The 20,451-nt window shown below is 38.0% G+C and overlaps 1 protein-coding gene across 7 annotated transcripts in view; it reads right to left on the reverse strand.

The window, feature by feature from the left end:
- FGGY (FGGY carbohydrate kinase domain containing) overlaps nt 1-20,451 on the reverse strand; it is a 181,243-nt gene that overhangs the window by 59,230 nt on the left and 101,562 nt on the right. For 6 of the 7 annotated variants that reach the window (XM_060773599.2, XM_060773598.2, XM_067467862.1 and 3 more), the window contains exons 9-12: nt 13,497-13,604; nt 11,740-11,801; nt 7,961-8,108; nt 6,764-6,838 (exon numbers count right to left, since the gene is read on the reverse strand). In XM_060773599.2, the coding sequence (XP_060629582.2) occupies nt 6,764-6,838; nt 7,961-8,108; nt 11,740-11,801; nt 13,497-13,604 (393 nt within the window). Of the gene's footprint in view, nt 1-801; nt 2,052-6,763; nt 6,839-7,960; nt 8,109-11,739; nt 11,802-13,496; nt 13,605-20,451 lie in introns of those variants that run through there. The other variant, XM_060773602.2, reaches the window with a different exon arrangement.

The following is a 20,451-nucleotide window of genomic DNA, read 5'->3' on the forward strand; positions in this document are numbered from 1 at the left end:
GGCTGAAGCAACTGCAAGGGCAGTTAATAAAATCCATACCATCTTTATTGACACTCAGGATGAATATTCCAAGCCCTCGGGCTACAATTTCAATTATATAAAGAGTAAACTATTTTTTTTCAATCTTTCTTGAAACTTTGATATGAGATTACAAAAATAATTGCCCTTAACTGTTGTAGTTTTACCACTTGACCACCTTAAGGGTATTTTTCCACATCTATTAACTATCCAAATTATTCCAGTGATTCACTGACTACACATTTGACCACACAATTATACACATGCCCATACTGCCTTAAAGATATTTCCCATTTCTTCTAAGCAGTATAAAAAGAGAATGCTCTGAAAACAGCTTTCATGTTTATTTGAAAAAAATTAAAAAATTAAATTACATTTTTTCATAATTAAATTAGTTTATTCAATGCTGCACTCTTTAAAATGCATCTGAAAGAGAGGTGCAACTTTCAAATTTTCACCAAGAAACTTACAGAAATGAAAACAAAATATTAGTATTTAGTAGATATACTACAATTATATTTACAGTTCTGGCTAGATTTTGAAATCAAACTCTTTTGTAAGCAGAGTGCTAATATAACTGAATGTTTGGGTGGTTAGTCTGTTTGCAATACATGTTATGCTCTAAGCAATAATGTAATGCTTTATAATTTTTATTTTTATAAAAATTTGACAAGAAAAATGTCACTTTCTAAACATTACATTATTAGATTCTCTGATATTTAGCAGAAAAAAAATCTGACATATATCATATGAATCTCTCAATCCTTATATTATATATCTTAATGAACTCTGAAATATGATGCAGGAAAGACAGGCCAGAAATAGCTTATTTTCAAAGCACAAAGCTATCAGCTGCAATGAAGCAGTGGAATAATAATAGATGATTTTCCCAGGATATCCAACTGGGAAAACTTCCACCCCATTAGCATAGAATAATGCCACGGTGCTTGTTTGGCACTGAAAAGTTGTTGTCTGTAATCTCTTTCACCAGATAAGACCAATCGTGCTCATTTTCCAAGAAAGCACTTGCATTTCTTATTTAAATGAAAAGGGAATGGTATTAAAGTACCAAGTGCACTTCTGTACTGCTACCAAAGAGCAATAATAGGCCTAGCAGTAATGTATTCCAGGTTTAGTTAGGGTAATTCTGTTTTTGTTAAGAGAAGTGCTAAAATTGTGCAAATGGAGTTGACAGAATCTGACCTCACTGCTAGACTTTATGGAGTGTGAGGATGTTGAATGCAAAAGTAATCTGCATTGCCTGTATACCTTTGTCTTTACTTCTTTTGCATCACGGAACAGCAGCAATGGGTGTCTTCCAGGGTAACGCAAAAACATGGCTTGTTTGGGTAGTGGAAAGGAACAAACTGCGGTTCTGTGCCAGGTTCTCTATTGTGCACGTAACGTGCTTGCAAGGTTTAGATTTACATATCAATATAGCACAATTCAGTCATATCACTACCAAAGACTAACAAGTTACAGTACAAAACTACTAATAGCTTCCAGGCAGCACTTCAGATACAGGGAGTGTGATCTACAAAAATGTGATCTACAAATCAGCTCTGCAACCTCAAGGGGAGGATAACAGGTAGACTGGGATCTGCTGATAGATCCTGGGATGATTTATAGGGGATAAAGAGTAATTTCTGAGCAAGGTGATTGAGAAGGCAGTTGCCCTCCAACTCCAGGCAGTCTTGGATAACACAAACTTCCTTGATCCATTTCAAATCAGCTTCAGAGCAGGATATGGAGTTGAGACTGCTATGGTTGCTTTAGTGAATGATCTCCGTTTCAACATTGAGGAGAGACCTTTCCGCAGCCTTCAATACCATTGGCCATGGTATCCTTATGGAGCGCTTGGAAGGGCTGAGAATCGGAGGCACTGTGCTGCAGTGGTTCTGGTTATACCTCTCAGGCAGGTTCCAGATGGTGGTGCTTGAGGATAGCTGTTCCTTCAAAAAGGAGCTGTTATGTGGTGCAATTCTATTCCCAGTGCTCTTTAATATGTACATGAAGTCACTGGGAGGGATCACCTGTAGGCAAGGAATGGGGTGTTATCAGTATGCTGTTGACACCTCCATGCCTTTAAAAACAGCTTCAGCTAAGGATAGCATGTCTCCACTGAATGAATTTATGGAGGATGTAATGGGCTGGATGAGAAACTGAAACTGAAACCAAACAAAACAGAGGTACTTGCCATCAAGGGTCCTAATCTGGGGATGGAGGTGTGTCAACTAGTTCTTCCACACCAGAAATGACTTGCAGTTTCTCAAGCCACTCCTGGGGGTGCTCCTGGATCCGTCTCTCCCAGGTAGATGCGACCAGCTGCGCCCCTTCTTAGATTTGGAGGACCTTGAGGTTACAAGCATATGCTGGGAATCTCAAGATTGGACTTCTGCAATGCACTTTACTTTGGGCTACTTTTGTATTGTGTTTGGAAACTCCAGCTGGTTCAAAATACAGCAGCCAGATTGGTTACTGGAACATTCAGGAGTGAACACATCACACCTATCCTAAAGTCACTCCACTGGCTGCCAATTAGTTTCTGGGCAAAGTACAAAGTGTTGGTTTTGACCTTTAAAGTCCTACATAGTTTGGGTCCAGGTTAACTACAGGATCACCTTCTTCTGTACAATCTCCCTCAAACACCGAGGTTCTCTGGGGGGTGGTTACTCCAGCCTGACAGAACCCTACTGGCAACCGCCACCCAGAGGACCTTTTCAACAGCTGTCCCACAACTGTGGAATGACCTTCCAGAAGAGCTCTGATAGCTAGATGAACTTTCACAATTTAAAACACAAGTGAAAACCTATTTCTTCTGGCAGGCCTACCCAGACAGTTTTAATGACTAATTTTAAATCTACATCTTATGTTTAATCTCTGTTTTGTGTATTTTAATATGTATCTTGTGGAAATATGTTTTAATATGTTTATTTTAAAGAATGCTTTTAAGTGAATGTGTTTCACAATGTTGTAACCTGCCTCGAGCCATGAGGAGAGACAGGCAAGAAATAAATTACTATTATTATTATTATTATTACTGACTCTCAGTTGTCTAGGATCAATAGCCATATAATTATTCCCTTCTTGTCCTAAATAATATTGAAATGGGAACAGAAAGAATATTTGAAAATATTTCAAAAGTGAATCAAAACGTTTTTCAAATGTTGTGAAACCCCGATAAGAAGAATTCCAGACTGATGAGAATATCTGAAGCATTGTACTTGTTTTATGCAAAATTTGCATGATTGTTTGGCACAAAAACCAGTATTTTCTGTACAGGAAACAACATGGAATATAATATTAAATATACAAATGTGAATTGCTATGCAGAAAAAAAACTTGTTAAGTGTAAAATTCCTGCACATAGGAAATGCAGAGGGCAGCATGTTTTGGTGTAGGAATTCATATTTCCACACTAAATGATTATTTTCCATACAGAAAATGCTGTTACCTATACAGAGAACATTATTTTCTGCTCAAAACAATCACATGTGGATATTGCACATAATAACTTCCACATTACAAATAGTTTTCGAAAACTGTGTAGTAGCATAATTTATCATTACAAAGCTATTTCCACTACTCCTAACAGTTTTATTCCTTAAATAGCCCTTCTAAGAAACTGGTAGTGACTGGAGACTTGGAGAGATCAAGATAAGAGGAAATGGCAAGGGCAAATCGGAGGCTTCTATGTCTTGGCATTTTGGGGACAAAACGAGGGGAGGGGGGATTCAGTAGAGATGACATAAGCTGCCTAACCCTGATTTCTTAGAAGGTGTGGTGGCTACCTTAATTATCTCAAGAACTTATTTACTCCAGAGGATTATGCACAACAAAAGAGAAACACAGTTTCCTGCATTCTGTATTTCTGGCATGAGAAGCAGTACCCCATCTACCAGATACATAGGAGACTGCTTGTTAGAAATTCAAGTACAATAGGAGAAACAAATGGAGCATATTATAACCCTAAACATCCTACATTATCAAAATGATATTTTTCCATTATATCTCATCAAATTGAAACCTCTCTTTTAAAATATTTCTTTTGCAGAAGATGCAGAAGACAAGTGTATTTACCTAGGATTAAAATGAGTAATAAGAGGGATTTCTCAAATTATGCCAAATAGAACTCCTTCCCACAGGAGAAAAAGGTCTGCTGGAAGATAAATACTTTCTTATTTTAATAGAGTTTTTCACTTTCACTTTATTGTTGTAGAAGAGTCTTTTTATGCAAGATGCTGTACTTTTATTCTCATTCTGATCTTTTAAATGCATATATGAAAATGCTTTGAAATAGTGATGTTTCTGTAGGAAAATTTATTTGATTAAAATGTATTAGAATGATAGTTTTTAAGCTGCATTTTGTTTCGATATGTATTGCGGGCTGTCATAGCTGTCAGGTTGGGAGAAACTTCGTACATAAACAAACAACAGGGAAAGGGGGGAACCTAGCTGAAATCTAAGAGCTAAGTTGCAATGTCTCAAAATAACTTTTTCCTGAAACATTTCTAAAACGAATAGGCTACTTTACACATTAAGCATGTTTTTAGAAGTGGCTTTCTCACCAGTAGCAAAAAGATGTCTACGTGTCATACCATGTGATTTTTCTCACCTACATATTTTGTTTTTAGTGTGCTTTGTTTTTTGATTTGGAAAGTAAACACAGACTTAGTTTACAAGTATGATTACAGAGGGACACATCTCTTAAGTAATTCCCACTTTGGAAAAAGAAAACATTTAATCACAGAGAATATGTGCTCCCTTTAACATATAGTTTGACACTTGGTCTGTAATTGTAGTTGGGAGTGTGTGTATTTTCTCTTTTTCTTTCTCTTTGTCTCTTCCCTTTTAGCTTAGAAACCTACTATTGTGTTACTGTGGTTTTGCTACCTTCTTTTCTTCTCTTAGTTGCTTTTCTCCAGGGGAAAGTTGGAACTTTGGTTGTTGACTCAAGTGGCTTCTATATAAAAACCTGTTTCTATTTTTGAAAAGGTCTGAGGCTAAAGTTCATGACCAGGCTAATCGGAGCAGGTGAGTTATGCACCAAAGTCATCCATTTCCTCAAAGTGAGTTTCTGATGGGAAGTTCGGCAAAAAAAAGTTGAGGGACTTCAGGAGAATGGGAAAGACACTAGGAATACCCTTAAAATCATTCCAGTGATCTGCTGAGTGTGTGCCATGTTTTTCTTTCTGCCTCAGGACAACAGGATGGAAAGGTATTGAAAGGTGGAAATATCAAAAACATCTTTTTGTACACTTTAACTTTTTATTAAGTTACTTTAACTTATTACTAACTTTCTAATGGTAGGAAAGTGCATGAACATGATATTTTAGACCAAGAAAATCAAGAGCCCATTTTGGGGAGAAGGAATACAACCAGTAATCTTACAAGGAGCAGATGTGTGATAGTGGTCTAAGACTCCCTACAGATAGCATACTAGCAGCCATGCACACACTGGACATGTCATCTTGAGAGGTGTGCTATATTCCTAGAGTATTTAATCAAGACTGCAAAGAAAGTCTCCTCATATCAAATGACTACTATCTGTTCCCCCTGATTCATGTGAGAATAACTGATAAAGCCAGAAGAAATGTTGAATGGTACTCTATGAAGCTTTTGAGTAGAAAAGTGAAGAAATTGCACAATCAAGAGTGTTTTCAACAATCCTTCCTGTCAAGGATCTTGTCATTGACAGAGAAAGAAAGATACTGAAAGTCACCAGCTGGCAATGCAGATAATGTTGCGAGGAAAGGCCTGATTTCTTGGACCATTTCCTATGATGATAATAATATGACAGCCTCTTTGCAGATTATATGGTGCACCTCCTGAGAATTGAAAATAATTTTTCTCAGATGCTTTGCAGATCAACATGGCTTTAAGCAAAAGTTTGGGTTGTGAAAAAAAGAAAGCAAACGCTAAGCATAAACAATGGTGCTCTACTATTGTGTCAAGAAGACTAGGAACAAATGGAGAGTAACCTGAAGTTAGAAACTGCAAGAAAACCAGGAAAATCCAAAATCTCTGACCCCAGTAGACTTATACATGGAGAACAGAAATTATGACCATATGGATCCTAAATGGAGTAATAGGGATTCTCTGAGATTTGATGATATGACTCTTATGACTGAATACTGTAGGATGTAAAGAAAACATGACTGTGAAAATGGAAGGCTAGCTTGAAATGAATAAATAGGGAAGGAAGGAGAAAAAAGTGATGTTGTTGCAGAACTATATGATAGTCAGCTGGAAGACATGAGTGATGCTTTCTTAAAAATAAATTAAAAAAAAGACTAGATTTCAGCGATCCTGAAAATCTAATCTTGAAAAGATTGGATCAAAGCACACCTGATGATTATCTTAATGAAAAGACAAGGACAAACTGATGAAGTAAAGGTAGCAGGATCACTCCAGGAAAGTTAGCATGTCAACTTGGAATTTGTGACATTGAGGGTTGTGAAAAATGAGTTTAAACTGACACATACTTTGGACTTCAGAAAAGTTGGGCAGGGTTCCACGGCTAGAAACCGTGAGAGAAAAAGAACTTCAAGAGAGATAGGAACCTGGCCAAGAATTGTACCAGAACAATTCTTTCCTCCATTTCCCAGAACGTACTTACTAATCTTTTTCAGACAAGTCAATGATTGATCAAAGATATAAATAAAATTAAATCAAGTCTCATAGGGTTTTTTAGAAAAAAGAAAAAAAGAGAAAAAATGTAAATTTATCATTTTCAATTACTTACTGCAATGGCCTGAATTGTGGCCAAATAGATAAGAGCAAGATCATCAAGGCCTTGAGATAAAGTCAGTCCTACCACCTGCAGGGAAAAAAGAAAAAAATCTTGCTGACACTCAAAAAATATTTGTGTTTGTTCTCTTCAGCTATCACCTGGTTCATATAGTAAGCCTACATCGCATATCAAATGATCAGTTTACATGCTCTATGGTCCTAATACAGCAACTTCTTGCCTATGGGGTTTTATGCTATAAGAAGATTGTCCAAGAGTTTGAAGTCTTGAAAAATATAAGCAGTCAAATGTGCTGTTAGTCAAGAAAATGGCAAAAAACCCCACTGTGGCATCTTAAAAGCTATTTTCTTGTAACATAAAGTCACACGTGACCATACAAAGCTCTGCTATGTTTCCCAAAGTTAGAAAGTGTATGAAACTTGTTTTTATTCCATTCAGATAATAAAATATAAATATAAATTAGTAATAATAATCACATCAGGGTTAATAGATAGATAGATAGTTATAGTGTATTTAGAAAAAGATAAGATATAGATAGTGACATCATAGTTTTAGGTAATGAAGTACTAGAGGTCACATCTAATATCTATTTAGTAAAATAAAGGCAGTCATATTTTGGATTAAATACAGGACTGCAGAAGATCAAAGGATTTCCTTTCATACAGCGGCAACCAAAGGAAAGGAAATTCAGTTTGTTCAAATAAACGTTATTTTAATTTAGATAAATAAATAAATAAATAAATAAATAAATAAATAAAATGTTCTGGGTGTCCCTTTTCTTTAAAAGAAAGTTCAAATTTCTATCAAAAAAGCTGGAAACCCAAACTCTGGGAGATTTCTATGAAGACCTGATAAATATATTTATGTAGGTTGTTGTGGGTTTTTTGGGCTACATGGCCATGTTCTAGAAGCATTCTCTCCTGATGTTTTGCCTGCATCTATGGCAGGCATCCTCAGAGGTTACCACACAATCTCTGAGGATGCCTGCCATAGATGCAGGTGAAACATCAGGAGAGAATGCTTTTAGAACATTCCCATAAAGCCAAAAAACCTACAACAACCCAGTGATTCTGGCCATGAAAGCCTTTAACAATACATTGAATATATTTAAACTACAAATGCTCATTTTGAGCCCTTATTTTACCTCATTGTTCTATTTTCCCTCTTCTGCAATGACACGCTGTTTCTTACCATGCCCTTTAGAGTCAGATCTGCTAGGGGAGATCGGTTGCCGTGGAAATCTGGCCAAACATGTAAATCAACAGTGAGAAAACCCACAGGCAAAGATTTCTTAATCAGATCCAGGTGACCATTTAAGTATGTATATATACTTTGAGCACTGAAAGAAAAACAAGCAGGAAAAGGGGTGTGGGAGGGAGGGAGAGAAAGGGGGGGGGGAGGGTTATTCCCTGAACACATTCCAGAATCCCAGCTGAACAAGAGATTCACATACAAATCATCAGAAGTCTGACAAACCCAAACTGACAAAAGGGAAAGCAGAGAATATTCATATTTTATTTCCTATGAATGCACCACTGATGAAGAAAGTGGATAAAGTTCTGAATGAGCCAAGAATCTCATCTTCTTCGCAACAAGAGAATGATTTACCTTCTGATCTTAAGCATATTTACTCGAGACGAATAGTCATTTAGTGCAAGCAGGGGACTTTTTGAGGATTGTAGCCTTAGGTTGCAAAACACTAATAATGGCTGCATCTAACTGTTGAATGAAGTTCAACACCACTTTAACTGTCCTTAGCCTTTCCTGCCAAAGTGGCCTGGTGCCTTACCAAATTACAACTCCCAGGAATCCATTGCCTTGACCCATGACACTTGAAGTGGTGTCAAACTGCATTCATTCTATAGTGTAGATCAGGCCTGCACAACTTGTTGCCCTTCTTTCAGGTGTTTTTAATTTCAGCTCCCAGAATTGTGGGAGCTGGAGTCCCAAACCCCTGGAGGATCACAGGTTGTTCAGGCCTGAGGCAGATGTACCCCATGTCTCACTCATCTGGTAGATCACTAACTGACTACAACAGGAGCGGAAAACCTGTTGCTTTCCAGATGACTTGGAGTATAAAAACCATCAGAACTCGCCAACATGGCTGATTGTTCGATATAATGCAAGCCACAGAACAGATTCTGTACTTTTTCACACACCCTAGAAAGAACTGTACACCATAGAAGCACCAGAGAGCACCTTGAATGAAATTTAGCAGGCAAAACATTTGGACATGGAGTAAATCATGTAGATTATTCATTAAGATCCCACTGTGTCTGGAAATCTTGGCATTAGCACAAATCATGGCACAAAGCAATTACTGAATGTCTTGGGTGTAATCCTGAGAATGCTTAGTGTGCTCAATTTCTATTCATTTTACTGAAACTTAACTTTCTCTGGAATGCACCCGAAGGGTGAAATCTGCAGAAAATGAAACAAGACAAATCTCACAGATATCATAAGGAATTGAGAGTTAGCCTCATTTTTCTTGTGCTAACATGCAAGTCAAATATGCTACTATGTTAATACTCTTTATACATCTCTAAGAATAACATACAGATCAGATTTCTTTGAATAAAAAATAATCTTGTTTGGCTTTATTTGGTATATTGAGAGGTCTCCTTGTTTTCAGAGGAGTTTGTCAATATGAGTATCTTCTTATAATTACAATTGATTTGTCACTGTCTTGGTTTTGGCGGTCTAAATAGTGATATTCATTTAGGCTCTGCGTATATGTTCAGCTATACACTAATGAGCTCCCTGAGGGAATTTGGCATGTGTTTACTACTCTGACTTATGACCTCTCTGCAGCTGCATATTTATATTCTGCATTTAAGCATTCAGCTGCACATTGTTTCAATTAGGCTTTACCATGTGTTTGCTATTGGAGGGTATGATTCAAAATGAGGTGCAGTTGGAAAACATTAAAATAACTAATTCATATCATTATTCACATATTTTAGAAGTTGTTTAATATGACTCCTTGAAGGACAGTGATGAAACAAAAATACCAATAGTTTTGCAGGTTGCTATTATTCTTTAGCATCCTTATGTCATTTCCACTCATCCCATGCTGTCCTATTAAAACTGTGCTGAATATTTTTCTCTTCCTTTCCCCCATAAATTTGTGTTGTGGGGGCAGGTGCACTGTGATGAGGAAGATGCTTGCAAAAGAGTCTGGAGAAGGGGAGAAATCTCAAAAACTGTGTCTGTTTTTCATTCTTCATCATTTGGAGTAGCGGTATAAACACTTGCAGAATCTTATAGTGAAGCGCAAACTGTCCATCTGGACCCGGTGACTTTCCCATTTCCAACTCTGAAACAACCTCCACAAGTTCCATCATTGTGACTGAATCATCATGTGTCATTCTTTGATCTTCACTGAGTTTAGGAAGGAGTTTGTTTTCCAAGTATTATCCCAGAGAACATTTGAGAGGGTCTGGGACTTTGGTTGGTCATGCAAGAACCTTTGCTAATAACGCCAAAGGCATCTAGCAATAACCAGGAGCTCTCTGGATTTTTGCGGCCACTGCTGTGGTGACAAAGGTGTCCTCCTTGCGGAGTGCAGGGAAAATGGGATGATGGTACTGACTATGTGAACAAAATGGCTCGTTCTGAATTACAACTATGCAGAAGCATTCTGCTAACATGGGATGAAATTAGAGGCTGGAAGTATCCCGACATTCTCTGGATACACAAGAGTGATTTCTGCCCCATGTAGTCCAGAAGATGAAAGCCAGGATTTGTGGCCTGTGTAGATCAACTCCCTTCTGAACATGCATCATTATCTAAATGCTAACTCTGAATTGTGAGAGGTTGAGAGGCAGCTACAAATCTTTACTGACTTCACTTCACCAGCATAGAAAAATAAGTGGCTTAATAGAGTGTAGGGCCAGCTCACACAAGAAAATGTATATAGGAGTCAATACTGATGGATAGAAGGTCAAGAGTCACATAATTTTCCAGAATGAAAACTAAAATGAAAGGTGCAGACAAAATTAACATTATGCCCAATACTGTTCTTTAAATTAAATTAAAGTAGAATCACAGTACTGTTTCATTTTATATTAATCTTTATAAAAATTATAAATGTATCTTTATTAAAAAAAATTGTCTAATGTAAGATCCCACATCACATAAGAAATGTGGGATAATAATACCTGTCATACCTAAAATGTGAAATACTGATTTGTCAGGATTTGTGACATGTGCTTTTCTAAAAGAAACACATGAAACTCAGCTCAAAAAAGTCTCTAACTGCAAAGCAGAAGGCCAAATATGTGATCTAATATTAGGTTAAAGATATTCCAGCATAAGTGTAAATGTTCAAAATTTCAGTCGCTTGTTCTATTATTTTTATTATGGTGTTTCAAGAGACATCCTGGGAGCTCTGAAGTAATTTTGGATTAAGGAAAAATGGCTATAACTTGAATTTTGCAGCAATGCAGTCCAGGCAATCCTGTGTCCACATAAAAAGTTTCTGGTAAATGCACTCACATTGCTTGAGAATTAACAAGGTTATTTTACAAGCACAAATGGGCAAAGATTTGTATGTGTGTGTGATGCCAACATCTAAGAAATGGCTTGATTACTTTGTATTTTTTATTTACTTAGTAGTTTTTCATGTTGTCTTTGCAGTTTTATTATTTGAATGTTACATTCATATTTATAATACATGGATTTTAACTATTTTTGAAAGGAACAACATGATGAGACACAGAGCCGGGAGGAAAGAAATGGCCACGTGAACCAGTCCTCAGGTGGACATGCTCAAAATAAATAAGGGACTGTATTCTGAAATGGGAAATATGAAGAACAAGATGGAAAAGGGAATAAATTAATATAGTGTGAGAGAGCCCAACCCACGTCTCTGTTAAACTGGAACAGTCCAGCTGAACTGGTTTTTGGACTGCAGCCAAAGTTTCTAAGACAGACTATTAATGAAAAAGAAATAAGGACAATGACCTGACCTGGCTGCAGATTTTGTTTGTAGTTCTGGGAATGCTGTGTGTCCTTGGACGACATGATCTATCTATAAAGAAAGGAAGATGAATTTTCATGTTAATTCTTGTTAGCTTCAAAATTGCCATGTGATTACAGTACTAAGAGGCTTATAGTCTTGTTTCTGGGTTTGTACACAAAGGCCCATTCTCCTGATGTGCAGAAAAATAAGCCCTGAGTCAAAAGTTGTGGAAAAAAATACAATAACTATGTTTTGACTTGCCTTATTTTATGGAACAGTACAAGATGCACCAGCAAGAATAGTGGTTTGTACTACTTCAGCAAGTGAAATGTGAGACTGTGGCTGAGAATTCTTCAACACCCTAAATTAGCAAAGCTTGGAAATGCATGTGCATGTCAGTTGAGATTAAAAACGTGGATATCATATCAATTCTTTTTCCATCTCTAGGTAAAGGTAAAGATTTTCCCCTGATATTAAGTCCAGTCGTGTCTGACTCTGGGGTGTGATCAGAGGCGGCCCTAGGTAATTTTCAATGGTAAGCAAACAGTATTTTGCCCCCACCCCCAACCAATCACTGATATATATTTTTCTGTTCGTTGTGGGAGTTCTGTGTGCCATATTTGGTTCAATTCCATCATTGGTGGAGTTCAGAATGCTCTTTGATTATAGGTGAACTATACATCCCAGTAACTACAGCTCGCATATGTCAAGGTCTATTTTCCCCCAAGAGCGCATCAAGAGCGCCCCTGGGCAAAATCAACTATACTGCAAATGCTTACTTTGCACCTGGGTGTGGTGCTCAACTCCATTTCTAAGCCGAAGAGCTGGCGTTGTCCGTAGACAAGGTCATGTGGCCGGCATGACTGCATGGTGTGCTGTTACCTTCCTGCCAGAGTGGTGCCTATTGATCTCACATTTGCATGTTTTCGAACTGCTAGGTTGGCAGAAGCTGGGGCTGACAGCGGAAGCTCACGCCGGTCCCTGGATTCAAACCTGCAACCTTTCAGTCAACAAGCTTAGCAGCTCACTGGTTTAACCCACTGCACCACTGGGGGCTCCAATTTTTCCATCTGTTCACCTCTCTATAAAAGTTCAAAGTAGCAGGGATCTTTCCCCTTTCAGTTTTGTAAAATACAAGGTTAATGGCTAACTAATTAAATGTACACAGGCTTTTGTGAAGCGTAAACTTCACCTGTTTCTTCATACATAAAATAAAAATCATGTTATTCTTTAACATATTATACAATCTTACCCACTGGGGAGTACATCACAATGAACTAAGTTGGTAGTATTTGTGCATATAGGACTGCACTATTAAGTTACTTAACAAGAAAGAAAATAACTGAATTAAAAATTCCTAATTATAACTGGAAGGAAGTCAAAATTGAAATCAGTGAATAATTGTGTTTGCTGTAACTAACAAGTAAATATTTTTAGGAACAAAGTTCCAAAGCTGAAAGATGTGTGTGTACGTGGCACATATTTTCATGGACTTCCACCCACTTAATCAGTTCATGATGGGCTGCAGTCCACAAAAGTGTATTTTAATTATTACAAATATCTTAGAAGCTTTTGTTGCAACTATGAGTAACAGTGATTACCCATTTTAGTTTTCTTATGTATTAGGAATGGAAAGAATATTTCAAAAAGTGTGATCACTTTTTTCTAAAGTGTTTGGAAACTTTGATGAGAAATCATCTTTGCAGGACTTTTTCATATCTGCACAAAATAGCATGAAAAATTATTGTGAAGAACCTAGCTCACCAATTTCCCAGTAGCACTTTGGCCTCCTTCATTTAGCCAGAGTCCTGGCACCATTGCTGAGTAATATGGTCCCCAAACACCAGGAACAAACACAGGGATCTTGCTGATCTGAAAAGATAAAAAAGATTCATATCTAGTTATGAAAATATTTAGGCATGAGAAAAACAAGGTGTGTGTGTGAAAAGTGTGTGTGTTGGGGGGGGGGGGTCTATGTAGTCACTTTTTCTGGGACTCATCTGGAATGATGAATTCTGGATTAGACCTAGGGTTACTGTGGAGGCAGGAAGGAGTCCTGGTCATTCAGTCACACTCAACCCTGTTCAGCATCATGGAACGTCCATCTTATTGTTCCATTCCTGTTTTTGTCATAGTGGTGGCCACCAAGTGCAAAATAGCCTGGAGTGACATTGTTCAGGCATCCCAGTGATGCAGGAGAGGGGATGCAGGAGAGGGGAAAGAGGAACAGCTTCCTCCTTTCCCACCTCCCTTCCCTGATTGCCCTCATGTCTAACTGACATCATTACAAGCAACGTGCGATGACTACCAGCCATTTCATGTCCAGTGGCCACTATCGAGAACAGGAATGGAACAGTAAGTGCCATTCCAGAGCCCAGGGGAAAATGGGATGGCAGAGTAAACATTTACAGCTGGTTCCAATATGGAACCAGCCCAACTATTTACATAGGTCTGAAGTTGTGTTTTTTTGCCCCGTACTCTTAGGGAAACTTCAGAGCAAGCTTGCAACTTTTATTCATGCGGTTCAAGCACACAGTAAGCACCTTGACTCACATTAACATGAATCAGCTCCATGTATCATGCAGACACTATAGAACTGATTCATCCCCCTTTGGGGATAAAGTGTCCATGCAGATGTGCCCAGAGAGAAAGAGCCTTGTATATAAGTACACATGTGTGTACATATACATACACATAGAGAGTCTCCATGTAGAGATTAGTAATAGTAATACAGAACATTACTCAAGAGCAATTTGTCTAAATCCAAGAGACACAGACAATAAAGGAAAAGTGGGGGAGCAAACCCATAAATGACTCAGTCACAATCTTCCCCATCGTGGTTAAATATTGTAGGTATAAATCAGCATTATGAAATAATGCTGTGAAATGTCCTGTCCCTTTTCTGACAATGCTGTTCTTCCTTTTCAGCAATGCCTAAATCAAAGTAAAAGGATGACTCCTGTGGCAAAAGCAAATGACTAATAAATGAAGGATAGGTTTACAAGGGAAAGATGCTATGTTGGTTCTCTTCAAAGCCAGCTGCCTCCTCCAAAAAAAGTGTATGAACCAAGATTTCAAAGTTTCAATTTTTTTTCCAAGCCATTAGTCTATGCTGCTTAACGATACCTAAAATGCAATATTGTAGTATTGACTGACATAACACAAACCAAAATCTGAAAAGCATGTGTTTAAAAAATGTGCTTAAAACCTGATTCTGCCCCCCCCCCCCTCCCAATGAGAATCTTTGCATGACTGTATATCTCTGCAGTCATGGAAAACATGTGGCTTCCTTCCCATCCCCCTGTGTGGACTGCTCCAGCCTGCTCCATGTTTTAAAAGCCCAAAACAGCTGATCGGGGTGTCAAAAGTGGAGCCATGAAAACACAAGTGGCAAATGGTAAGCACAATTAGAAAGCAATTAGAACCCTCTGCAACCATTTCTTTCTTTCTTATAATATTAAGCAGAGTTTGAATTAACAGTTAGGTGAAGAGAGAGATAAGAAATCTGCTTATGCGAACATTGGGATCACATGTGTACATATGAGGTCCAGCATATCTTGGAGATAAGTTTTTTTTTAAATACTTCCGCTGGATGTCCCCCATCCACCCTCCATCTTTATCTGCTTCAAAGGAAGGCATGCGGATGGTGGAGGAACATTTCCCAGGGCTGACAGATATGTGTGGACTTGCTGTCACTTCCTAGGACTTTTTGCCACTCCTTTAAAACCTGTATTTTGACACTGTCTGGAACACTCCAAGTCTACAACCAACTTATTCAATGATGCAAAAGCAGATTAGAAGATTGTTACAAGTAAGTAATGTAATGCTTATATTTGCCACAGCCGTCTCTCTCTTCTACCTCTTTTGTAGCCTTAGTGGTCAGTGCTGTGCATTCTGATTTTTTTTATAGCTTTGGGAGGATGTAAAATACAGATTGGTGGCTGCCTGAAACCTGGGCAGTCTACTTTCGCATATGTTTTTATTGCCATGTTTATCTTGTCACCTTTGCAAACTATGATCCTTATCACTTCCTTTGAAGAATACGTTTTCTTGGAACCTTTATTTTAAAAAATAAAATCCTCCTTCCAGCTAAGCTTCAGAACACTGCAAGTAAACAATGACACATAAAATGCATTTTCCGAGCTGTTTCAGGAAGGTCTAAATATTATACATCCTACCTCATTATGTACTACATTCCATAAATTATTGTTTCATTGCTCCCCAAGCTACCTTGTGTTTGTGCCAGCCCTCAAAGTGAAAGTCCAATTAAAAAACAAAACTGGTCCTTCTGGGAAACCATCTGTAGACAGGCTTGATATTTTAGAGGATACTCACAAGAATTTGCCAGGACAGGATATTTCCGTCTCTATCTTGTCTCCTGTTACAAGCTTGGATGTCAGTATCATCTTACCCCTGAAATGCCATTTGTATGCATTCCAAAAAGCTATCAACAAACATGTGGAGCAATTAAATTTTGAACTTCAGTACATCTGTGAGCACAGACAACCAGTGTGGACACTTTCTTCAGCACAGGGGATTTTTTATTTAATTCTCACAAAAACTACTAAGATAAAATAAATTCTGGGATTTGCCTAATGACTCCTTTTTTTAATTAGTAAATCTCTCCAGAATGTTCAGATGCATGCAATCTAGATTTTCTATTGTCTGCAATATGTAATTACATTCATGAGAGACTGGCCAACCAGAAAAACTCAGATAAATATCTCTAAAGACAAAGAACATCAAAACTTCGTTTGTAGAATATTTTGTTCCTTTCATCCTGCACACTTACATTTACACCAGAGGGTAAATCCTCTGCTTCAATCGGAACTAACATTATATTCTGGCTAGCTCCATCCATGTGAACACTTAAATCCTCTACATAACATCTTTAACCAGGTGATGCATATTTCTCCTACAGCAACAAGTGCATGAAAAGTTTTCTTTTGGTTCCCCCCACATATAAACATGTATTCTAGAAAAACAACATAGAGCAACATTAATATGACATTTTTTATAGGCTAGTGGCAGATGAGCTTGCATCAAATGAGCTTTCTAATAAGAAGCTGCAGTTGACTGAAAATACTCCAGATTTCTTAAAATACAGATACAAGTTAACAGTTATGAGAAAGTTTAGGTATATTTTAATCAACAAAGTAGATGTATTCCTGGGTATTATTCAATAGAAATTTGGAACCATAGGCAGAAATAATAAGGGAAGAATGGGGACTGAAGATGAGGAGGAACCAGCGTGTTGGGCAAGCATAAAAAGGCTTTGTATAAAGGAGCTTCTCTATCAGAGGCTTTATTAATATATAATGGTTGTATATATCATCCAGGTCAGATTACAAATAAAAAAAATCAAAATCCAGTAACTCTGATCAAAACTTTGTGTTCCTACTGCAGGGTACACAAAATGTAGCCTTTGGACCTCATATAAGCTGTAGGACCCACAATATGAGGTTTCGGAAAACCCCAGAAATCCCCAGATTATTTTTTAAAACAAAACAAAAAAACCCAAAAATACTCAAAATGTACCCAAAACCATAGTAGTTTGCTTACTCCACCAACTTTTATCAACCTACTCAAAACCTCTTTTTAAAAGAAATCTTTTTTAAAAATCAGCTGAAAATCAGTAAAAATGTCAACTAACATTAAATTTGCATCACTTCAGAGGTGTAAAAATGGTCCCATCTTAATGGGAACATTTTGCCCCTTATTTGGAAAGCAAAGTAAAATACAATGAATACTATGGATGGGTACACTTAAGCACAAGTATTATAATTAAATACATTAAAAACTAGTGATATTCTATATACCACAGTCCAAGAATCCCTTATCCTGGATTCTGAAATTTGAAATGCTCCAAAACCTGAAAATTTCCACGTGTGGCTAAGATTGTAAAACCTTTGCTATCTGATGGTTCAATGCACATACACCTAGCTTCATGCACAAAATTATTTTAAAAATATTGTGTATAAAATTCCTTTTGGATTATGTGTATAGAGAATATAGGATATTACATATATGAATTCTACATTTAGACCTGGGTTCATCTCCAAGATACTATGAATGTATATGCAAATATAGGTATTTAAAAATCGAAAATAATAATAATAATAATAATAATAATAATAATCAGAAATCCAAAACACTTTTGAAACCAAGTATTTTGAATATTTCCAACCCCCCCACCCCCTCCAGTATTTTGCTGTTTTTCATTAAGGGATTTTATTGTACCGTTTAAATCATCAGCATGGCTACAGGTGGTTAAAAGGAAGTTTGGCCTAGCTATTTATGGATTGGGGAAGTACCAAGTCTCATCCAATTTTTGTTGTCTTACTTTATAAATTCGAGAGCTATACTTGCAACACTTCGGATGGTAGGGATCTAGGACCTTATCACATTACGAAATATTGAGACTGTTCGAGAATTATTTCGAATGGGTCCCATCACAAAACATTTGCCTCATCCCATCAGTATTCTGTCAGAATCCATCTGCAAAGCGTCACAAAAATGAGTTATTTGCAGACAAAATTCAAAATTCGTAAGATTTATACTAATATGCAAGATATGTTTTTGAAATACTATGGATTCTTTCATTGCTGAAGTGCATCAGCAACAATATTTTTAAAAGGCCATAGAGTGATGTAAGGGGTGTTTTGAATGGATTGGGAGGAGCCAACTTTCCATGGTGTGATGAGTCAATGCACAGTATTTTCAAATCATAAGAATCGTAATAATCAGGTGTGATGAGGAGAGTATGCATCCCACCTCAATACATTATGCATCCAGTACTTTAAAAATATGGGATGCATAATGATATAAACAGATTATATTCCAATGTTATAAGGTCTCTAGAGGGACTTACCAGGATTGACAATCGGCCAATAAGACCATCCTTAAAATAGTAATAAGTTTGTACTTTCTCCCTAATACTCAAATAACATTTTCTCCCCCCCCCCCCCCCCCCCGCCTTCTGAAAACAAGTAAAGGTTAACCTATACCTTCAAGCTTTTGGAAATTGATTATTGGTCATTTATTTTAATTGATGATTTTGTTGGCATGTTGATTTACAGTTGTCCAATACATGGTTTTGTATGTTGAAGTATGTAAAATTTAAATGTATGGCTTTATTGGATTCGTTTATCAACAAATACTATCAACTATTTTCGGAAGAATAACTGAATTCTCCAACGTAAGGAGAAGTACATTTTTATTCCAATGATTGTCTGAACAAATGTTAAGACTTTTACAACATTCCTAAATTATCTAATGGATTCCTATCTCTCTCTCGTTTGAGGATATTTTCATTCCCTATAAGTTTTCAGAGAGATGGCCACTTTAACCTGTTTCAGTATAAGAAACCTCCTGGCAACTTAAAAACTAGCTAGTTTCTAAACTTTCCTCGCTTAAATGCAGTGGATTGATCTATCATAGAATAATTTAGTCTTTAAGGTGCCATGGAATGCCTTTCTTTCTTATTAAGATCCAATGTTTCCTTATAAAATGAAGAAATGCATGGGGGGGGGGGGCTCTATGAGAGGAGATTTAACCTCAGTCTACTCCCTGAAAGATTTATACTAATATGCAAGATATGTAAACATTATAGAGCTATCAGAAACAAATTAAACAATGGATCCAATTTAACAGCCTTCAGATGTGATAAAACTGCCAGAAAGATTTGTTAAAAGTAAATCATCTGGTTGTGATATAGTTCTCGGTTAAACCTCTGTGTGCCCTATTGAAATCAATGACAAATTATTTAGGATCAGAAAACTGTAACAAATATTTTAAGTCACTGGAAAAAAACAGAATTCTAAACACATTGCAAATATATACCATATATACCCAAGTATATATAAGCTGAGTTTTTCAGACCCTTTTTAGGTCTGAAAAGCTCCCCTCAGCTTATACTCAAGTCAAGTTCTGGACCTGGCCCTGGTGGCCTGGATCAGAACTTGATTGCACTCCCTGTGCCGGCCTCCACATCACTGCCGCCTTCTCTCTCCTCCTGCGGCTGGGGCACCACTGATGCTGACAGGGTGCCTTCACTGCCCCCTTCCTCCTCCTCCTGGGGCTGAGGTGCCCTTGCGTTTCTTGCCACAGTGAAAGGAGAGGGTGGAGGCATGCACTGGACTCCCTTGATTTTATTGCCACATGTGGGACTCCTGCATGCACTCTGGGGGTGGCGGTGGTTCCTGGCCCCAGGAAGTGGAAGGTGGAAGCGATGCAGAGGCCAGCACCAGCCTCTTTCACTCTTTTCACTAAACATGCCTCCTTCTGTCCTCCTCTTGCCATGGCCCATACGTACGGCAAAAGACCAAGGCCCGCATGCACCTCCCTCCATCCTCCTCTCACTGCAGTGAGAATAAAGAGGGAGGTCCATGCCAGACTTTGAATCACTGCCTCCTTCCTCCTCCACTCGGGGCCGGGGCTCCCTCGCTTTTCACACCGTGGCAAAATGAGAAGAGAAAGGAGGCTTGCGAGGGCTCTTTTGCTCTTTTTGCAGTGAGCAGACATCCTGCAAGCACACCGGTGGCCGCAGCGGCGGAGGAGGAGGAGGCAGCAGCGATGCAGAGGCCTCCCTTGCTCTTCTCACCCCATGCGACTTCCTCTGTCCTCCTCTTGCTGTGTTGAAAGGGCAAGGGAGACCAGCACATGCCTCCCTCCCCTCCTCTTCTCCCCATGGGGTGAGATTGAGCCCAGAGTTGCCTGT

This window comes from Anolis sagrei, chromosome 4 (assembly GCF_037176765.1).
Source record: "Anolis sagrei isolate rAnoSag1 chromosome 4, rAnoSag1.mat, whole genome shotgun sequence".
NCBI lineage: Eukaryota > Metazoa > Chordata > Lepidosauria > Squamata > Dactyloidae > Anolis > Anolis sagrei.